We start from the raw sequence: 8,621 nt of genomic DNA, 5'->3' as shown, positions 1-8,621 counted from the left end.
AAATGATTTCTCTCAGCATATTGTACTATCTGGTTGTAATAGTCAGCGCAGTTCGTCTCTGGTGGGTTCGGCCGCCTCCGGAGACATTGAAACTCTCACAAACAGCAGATTGAGTTGATGACATTTTATTTTGTAATGAGAAAAAGTTGACGACACACACAAAGAAAATACGTATGTATGATTAAATTAACTTCATTACAAATCATTATAATGTGCTTTTTAAAGTATGTTGTTATTACACATTTTTGGTTTTAACAATCAGAGTTGATAGTACACCGCAGGGGGGTCAAAAATGTGACACAAGTTTCTTGCCCAAAACTGAATAAACTATAAATAAATACCCACCACTTTTTTTTTCTTAAAAAGATTGTCTTAAAATAAATATGCATAGAAAAAAATCTCAGTATAGGTGTGTTTAATAGTGGTTATTCTTTTAAATAGTAACATAAGAACTAAAACAAACAAGACAAAAGCCTTGACAAATTGTCTAATGAGATTTTTTAAGTTAATTTTCTACAAAGAAAAGGCTAATACACTCCACTCCCTGAATATACAAAAGTTCTTACAAATTAGTGCAGATCAGCCAGAGGCCTATAAAACTTATTGCCTTAACAAGCAGATTAGAGAAAGAATCCAGTCTTTTTTTCTGAAATCCTAATTTTGCTATTCCAGAGAGAGGGAGAAAGGTACATTTATGGAAAAACATGCAGAAGGAGACTGCTAGTCACTACCACAAGTTACAACATTTGTACATTTGAAAAACCAATTTTTTTACATCAGGAAAACCTGTGAGATCTAAACCATGTAAAATGAAGGACAGACTGTAAAGTCTGTAAGCTCCTGCAATGAATTATCTACTTGCATTTGTAGGATAAACTGCATATCCTGAGCTGCATAAGAGATTGATTATATGCAATATGCAAGAGAAGTAAATTTTACAAATTGCCACAAACACAATAAAAATGTCAGTTTCCACCTTAAAAACAGTATAAATGTTAAATTAGTTCTTGCTTGTTCTCAGAATTTGGGCAGTATTTGCAACCACTGCTGAAGAAAAAATGGGATTTGTTACACACAATGAAAATATAAAAAAATAAATCAATTGTAAATATAGCAGACAAAGTGACATCTTTAACAAAGCGTTGACCTTCACAGAAAAAGGAAAGATTGATTGCTGAATATTTAGGACTGCATAAACCGTAGTCAATCAAATGTTTGGTCTAAAAAGATATTGAAAAATAAAATATTAAAATGATTAAAATAAAAATTTTGAGTTGACCAAGTTTTTTCCTCCTCTGTAGGTCAGTGGTTCTTTCCGCAGTTGTACAAGTCGACACATTTAAACGTTAAAATATTCACCACTATTGAAATATCATTTGCTGTTTGACGGTGCCCAGAAATTATTCTAGAAAAATATTTGGTTTAAAAGACGTGTTCAAAATAAAACAATCCACTCGATAGCAACGACATATTTCACTACTTCAGTGATTGAAAAGGGTGATAAAGTAATTTCAAATAAAAGTTAAAACAGAAAAATAATAACAAGTGCTATTGCTGACATCAATTCCAATGTAAGGCTATTAAAAAGACTAAACCTGCATATGAATAACATTACTTCCTAAGAAATAACCCTATTTCAATTTGTAGATTCACGCAGTGCGAGACCCATTAAAATGATTGTCATTTAAAGCATTGCAATGCCACAGTGCAGGCTCAAGTGATAAGAGTGCGAAAGCAGTGGAAGCATTGGATAGTGTTGATTTAAAATGTAAAAAATAATTCGCAAAGCATGCATTTAACCCGCCCGCCATGAAAAAACTAAATTAAACATTCAATTCTGGACAATCATAAAGACACAAAAAGCTCCACATTTTCCCTGTTACACCATCTTTGAGTGTACTTGCAGGAGCTTGGTGTTACACTGTTGTGTCCTGCTTGAGCCTTTGGCTACGGGCCTTGTAAACTTCAATCAGCAGGTCTTTGACATACTGGATTTCACGTTCTACGGACTCTGCCTTGTCCCGCAGCTCCCGGTTCCTCCCTTCAAGGCAATGCAACTGTTCTTCCAAAGAATCAAGCTCCGCCCTTTTTCGCTGGCGATACCTGCATTAGGCAAATAAAAAAATTCAATGAAGATTTTAACCTTTAAAATCATGTGAAAAGAAGTTATTCTTGATCAAGCAGAAACTAAAACTTGCCTGTGAGCGGCAGTTTTGTTCTGATCTCTCTTCTTCTGTTTGCGTTCTCCGCCTTCACCTGGGGTGAGGTCCACTTCGTATTTCACAGCACAGTGGTCTTCCTTCAGCCTGCATGCTTGTCTATGCCCTGAGGACTCCAAGTTCAGACTTTCCCTCGCCATTAAAAGACACTCTGGGCCCTGATCCTCAAGGAAATTACAGTGTAAATCATGCTGCGCTATCTGTAGGCTCTCTGCCTTGACCTGTTCGGTGATGCTGCCTAAAAAGCTATGATAGGCCTCTGGCTGCTGTGTTGGTGGAAGATAACAACCTTCACTCTCGGTTTTCCAAGAAACGGTGGCTTTTGTCACCTCCACACTAGTTTTGATACTGTTCAGCACCTCGTTGTTAGCAGTTCCTCCGCTGACCTCCCTCATACTATACATCAACAAATCCTCTTTCTTATGCGGGACATCAAGTGATCCACCAAAGCCAAAACCTCCACCAACAACTTTCGCACCACCGATAACATCTTGACTGAAACAGCAGTTTTTCTCTTCTTTGGGTAGAACGGCACATCTTCTGACCTCGACTGCACTACCCAGACAGTAGCTCTTTCCTACCAGCTGCTCCTCTTCTCCACAGCCATAATTACCTGTCAGGGTCACTGCCGAGTTACCTGAGTTGCTTCCTTTGGAATTCAACAAACTATTATCGTAGCCTTCACTGAACCTCACACCATCAGGGACTCTTTTCCTACCACACCCACTGGGGCGACTGCAGCTGTACGGGGCGTGTCTTGGTATTTTGGATCGCCCAATGGGCCCGCCACAGATACTCAGCAGGTCCAGTTCTCCGGTTGCCAGGGTAACAAGAAGTGGGCTGGATTCCGATTGGTTGGATGTAGAGTATGATGCGTATGGCAGCTGACTGAACGGCTGAGGACCCACCGGCAGTGGACCCCTGTCACATTTTCCCAGCCTTGGCCCTTTCTCTGGCACTGGTTCAGACAGGAAGTAGTCCTCTAGTTGGGCAAGTTCCTCCTGCAGCAAGGAGGTCATGACCTCCAAGTCAGAGGGCACCTGGATATCATTTTGGAGGGGTGAAGGGGGAAGGGAGGCATTGGTGGAGGAGGGAGGGGAAGGGGGGTTTGGGAGGTACGAGGAGAAATCCACTTCTTCCGTCATCCAGTCAGTGAGACCATCACCTATTGAGGAGGGTAAAAAAAATTGCATTCGTTACAAGCTCTGTGGTGGAGGAATATATTGCAGTTAAAAAATAGCGTTCATGCAAATATAAAAATATAAGTCGTCCGACAGTGCATGTCGCAGTTCTCTAAAAGCATAATCTGACAATAGTAAATGCAAAGCAAGATTTTTTAAAAATAAAGTTGCAGCATATCGATGCCGAAGCTAGTTTATTACTTACTGTTCAAGAAGGACGAATGTGCTGCAGTGCCGAGCCCACCTGAAATGGGGAAAAATATAAAAAAGCGTACTCGCTGCAACTCACCAATTAAGTGCTGACTCTCCTCTGACACCTCCCCCCTGCACCCCTGTGATTGGCTGTGGTTAGCCTGTGGGTGAGAGAGAGCGAGGGGGTCTGCCGGGCAGACACGAAGTGTCTTCCAAACAGGAGCTGATGTTGCCATCATTTTGTCTGTTGGTGCTTTGATTCAGTCCAAGTCCAAGCATATGCTGAGAGCAAGCAGGGGATGACAGATGGGCCACAGAGAGCAGGGCTGGGTGAGCATAATGAAACCTAGAGGGTAAACAGAGACAGTATTCAGAAAAGTCTGCAGCTTAAAAGACCCAACTTATTCAGACGGCTGGTGGACTCAAGAATATCCCTCTTGCTGCCCTCAGCAACTTTCTCAACATGACTCGGTCTGTTTTAACAAAGGTACTACAATGAAGAAATCACCTGCAGGTCTTGATGCAGGGATTATGGGCTTTTCAGCAATAGACAATTAACTCTCCTTAACACATGTATACCAAAAATACACAAATTCCCACACAAATATACCAATACACCTTAAAATACATAATTTCTTAAAAACAAGACTCAAAACTGTCAGTCAGCGGTACAAAAATGACATCTGTCTCCTCTGGGGTTTGAACTGGCCCAAAGCAACATGCACTTGACATCCTCAAAACACGTGGGACCTAGTGACGCTGTCAAGGGCCCAACTGTTGACAAGAGACACCAGGGGTTAGTAACTATTTCTCTCTGAGTGAGACACCCTGATCATTAATCGGATTAATGCAGATCAGCTGCTTCCAATCGCGTGTGCCTTTTAAATTAATCACCTCTATTTGATCACTTAAGCCATTTAGCAGTTTAGGTGACAATAATGTGATATCAAAGTGCAAGGCATCAAACTAAAGTTGACAAATGCGAAACTTTATCAACATGAGCTGGAGATAACACATGTACTTCAATATACATTGCCATCTCACCATCAAATATTAACACAACTGTCATGTATAATTACCAAAGCAATCAAAACAACCCACACAATGGAGGGAAGGTCGTTAAATACGCATTAAATATTTAGACAAACAGTCTACTTGAGGGTGTTAAATCGGAGGAAACACAAGCACGGTGAACCCAGCAGCCAATGTGCGGAGCACTTGTGACACACAAAACAACAAAGTGATACTGTAACAATGACTTACTCCATCCTTGCGGGAAAAAATGTAGAGCACTTGGGGGTGCGTTGCTAAAGCAAAGCACGACTTCTTTTCGGGTCCAACAGCTTCAAGAAATTAAAAAGCCATGTTTTTGTTTTGTTTTGGGTTTTTTTTAGCTCGGAATATCCGGGGCAGCGGAAAAAAGAACGAGTTGTTGCTTTGTTGTGGTCGACCTGTAAACTGAGGAGCAGCTTAATTGTGAGAAAGCATCAGTTCATTCACACCTAGCAACCAACTGCGTCACCAGGGCGAGCCGTGCTGCTCGCTGTAGATCCCTCCGCCCCCGCCCTCCGCGGTCTTGGTTGAAGGACGTCCCACAAACTCACTGCTGCTGCTGTGAGTTTTACTCCTCCTCCACGGTTGTTTCCAAAGTGTAGCGGCAGCACTTTAGCTGTTGTGGTAAGATGAGTTGTAAAATTCTTGAATTACCGTTGTTCAAACTCAAAAAAAAAAAACCTTTCGTGTTGAACGAAGGAAACAGAAGGGTGACATTAACAGACTGGAAGAGGATCGTTTAAAACATTGGTTTTCATTTAATTTCATCGCCAATCTTTGGTGGTAAACGATAAGTGATTCCAGTTGATTTAGTGGTGTTATCTAGTGGTAATCCTAGAGTAATGCAATTACTGTAACGCGTTACACCGTGTCATTGTTTTTCTTGGAGCCCATTGTTGCCAGGGGAGACGTTAGTTTGTAATCTCGACGGGATGTAGCCTACATCGCCCGTAAAAAAAAAAAAAAAAATCTAACGTCCATCACCTGCAGAGAGGCTTCATTTACGTGAACACGGCTCTCAAATCAAACACACATCAGTACTCTTCAGACACTTTACTGTACGGCGAGGCATGGTATTGTTTTGGAGGGGGACTATTTGATTCACAGCGCACTTTGTTGTTCAGGAGAAGGCTGTTGCATCTCCGTTGCATCAGTGGTCCACGCTCAGAGCGATTGGTTGCGCGTGCTCCGACTGCCGCGCTGTGATTGGTCGGATTCGGGCAGATGTGAAATTTGATTGGACAGTGGTAGGCAAGGCAAAGCATCACTGTGTTATCTTTTTTTTTTTTTTTTCCTGCAGTGCAGACTGTGCACATGTTCCAGGTAAACAAACCGGGTGTGGAGATCAGTGTTGCAGTTTTGAAATCTGAGAAAAGCTTTATAGTGTTTTGTGTTACAACTTGACATTTCAGTCATTTATTTTCAGAACAACTTATTATAATTGTCATTAATTATCGTTACTGGCCTCATTGTTTTGATAGAAAAAGGGCTATGTAAGCGAGTCTGTTGTTATGATAGTCAGAATCTGGTATTATTTTGCAAATACTCTATTGTAGTTCTGCCAAATCATTTTTCATGCATTTTATGTTTTGATATGATTAATCAATAGTTGTCAGCTCAGTGTCACTAAGGCATTGTTTGATGAAATGACAGCGATTCAGCGACTGATGGGGGATAAATTCTTCGCTTTGTGTTGTTGCCTGCTATCCAAACACTCTTTGAGAATTCTTATTTTCATCCCTAATTTAGTGAGACACAGCTGGCAGAGGCAAATTAATTTACTGTTAATGACTGCCAATAACAATTATGTGAGGAATAAAGCTTTGTTTTTCTCCTTTCAGCAAATCCCGAAGCTGAGTGAATGTGCTGTTCTCCTGTTGCTATAGTAATAGCGGACACTGCCCCCTATTTTAGACTTGTTTTCTGGTTGCTGTTGCCATGGGATTTGCATCTCTCTTCTCTCTCTCTCTCTCTCTCTCTCTCTCTCTCTCTCTCTCTCTCTTTCTTTCTTTCTCTACCTGCTGTTTTCCATCCATCCACCTTGCCTCTGTTTTTGCCCCCCTCCCTGGCCAACTATTCCATCGTCTCATTTGCTGAGTTGCATGTCTGTGACATTATCATTTTACCAAAACCAATAGGCTTATTTCCAGTTCTGCTGAATTTGCATATTGATGCGGACACGAGCGGCTAGCCACTTATAGATTCGTCCACTGAGCAACATCTGTGTAAGTCGGGAAACATCTCACTTAAATCAATTTCACATAATCACATTATCCAGAGTTACTGCAGAGGAGTTGATTCCACACAAATGAAACACATCCTTCGAATAGAGTTGATTAAACTCAGGATCTGTAGATTACAGTAATATTGAGTGAAATGTTGACGTGGAGCTCTGATATACACATGTCCATCTGTGTTAATCTGAGTCATTTAAAGGGACGGCCCTGTCACAGAGGGGCTATTCAGCAAATTGCCCGCTGTGTGATAGCTACCATATGAGTGGAGCTTTTAGAGATTTGTAGCGAGGCAACCTGATGCAATCCAGATAAATGTGGTCGTAATGGAGACCAGATTGAAACAGTAGTAGCTGGTAAAGTTGCAGGGTCTCCCAGGAAATCGCTGACTGCTCTGTCTGTCTGTATTAATTGGTCCACAGAGGGCTTCCTGTTTGCGCATCATGAGAGAAGTCCAAGGTGCTCCTTGTGACACGGCTGTTGTATTTCCCCATTGCCCGCACTATTAAGTACAATTTCCCTTATCATCATTTAGGAGAAGATGTAAAGTGAGTTAATTACACAGCAAAACACTATAAATTTTCCTTCTTCTTTTAGATAATCCAATGGCCATAGCGTCTCACAGCAAAATCAGGATAATCCTGAATTTCCAAGTTGTTGAAAACAAAACTAAACTTGATCGTGGTGGATTAAGTGAAGGACATCAGATGGCATAAACAAGTTTGGATGAAACTGAACTTCAAATGTATTTTAGATGTTTATAATCACTTTTCTACAACAAAACAACATTGTCCATCAAGTGATACCAGAATTCATTGTCTGAATATTGTGAGCGGAGAAGTCAGAAAAGTCAATGCTGCATGCCAAGTGCACGTATGGCACGTTAGTAAGGGTTACACCATCATTTCATCATCATCTCCCTCAGAATTTATTGTCCTCAACTTTTGCCCCTCTTTGAACATATGAAGAAAACATGGAATTCAGTTACAACTTGTGAATGGAAACCTCTCAGAGGGGATTTGTGGTTGTTTTTGTGTGTGTTCAGCCTACAAATCATTCTCATTTGTTTCTATGTGTGGCATGAAAACTAATAATCAGGTCTCAAAAAAGTGACAAACATAATATGATTTTTTTTTTTTTCATTCATGAATGTTTAAACCAGGATAACTTCATTTGCATGGAGCCATGACTGATCGGAGTCAGTCAGTCACATGGTTATGTTTATTTACTATTCCTCAAGGACTCCATGCTGAATTAGAGGTGTTTGATGTAAAGGACTACAGCGTCTGTTTTGTCCTCCTTTGGGATGTCACAGCTTTTAGGAGATCACTCCTAACTAGCTCTAACTCCCACACACACCCTGAATGAAGACACGCATCACACATGAAGCTCAGGCTGCGCTGACCTGGGATGATAAAGTTAATACCCGTACTGTACTTTACATCTCAATATCAGCAGAAGATTGATGGAGACATATTATGGATGGAGAGAAAAAAAGGTGTTATATAAAAACTCGTGCAGACAGAGATGGCGGATGAAATGAAGAAACACAGAACAGAATAACATCGTTGTCTGTAAAATATTAATTTGGCGCCACAGATTGTTACTAAGATTTACTGTCCGTGTCTCACTTGTGGTTTTCAACTTTTTACCTCTTTAAGCAAACATGACAAACAAGTCCCGCAAGGTTCCTTAGTGTCATTCACAGCACTCAGCCTGTGTCATGTTGCGCCGCCGAGCCA

The 8,621-nt window shown here is 40.9% G+C and overlaps 1 protein-coding gene across 1 annotated transcript; it reads right to left on the bottom strand.

The window, feature by feature from the left end:
- Nucleotides 1–109: 109 nt before the first annotated feature.
- On the bottom strand, nt 110–5,130 carry atf5a (activating transcription factor 5a). The gene is made up of 4 exons (XM_085797930.1): nt 4,856–5,130; nt 3,690–3,938; nt 2,199–3,384; nt 110–2,103 (listed from the first exon to the last, which is right to left on the bottom strand). Exons 2-4 carry the CDS (start codon nt 3,829–3,831, stop codon nt 1,917–1,919), a joined length of 1,515 nt encoding a protein of 504 aa, XP_085654056.1. The 5' UTR covers nt 3,832–3,938; nt 4,856–5,130; the 3' UTR covers nt 110–1,916.
- Nucleotides 5,131–8,621: the final 3,491 nt, after the last annotated feature.

The sequence above is a fragment of the Trachurus japonicus genome, chromosome 14 (assembly GCF_045865225.1).
Source record: "Trachurus japonicus isolate A0001 chromosome 14, Traja_1.0".
Taxonomy (NCBI): Eukaryota; Metazoa; Chordata; class Actinopteri; order Carangiformes; family Carangidae; genus Trachurus; species Trachurus japonicus.
Note: the sequence above shows the minus strand (reverse complement) of the source record. Positions and strands in the feature narration are given on the sequence as shown.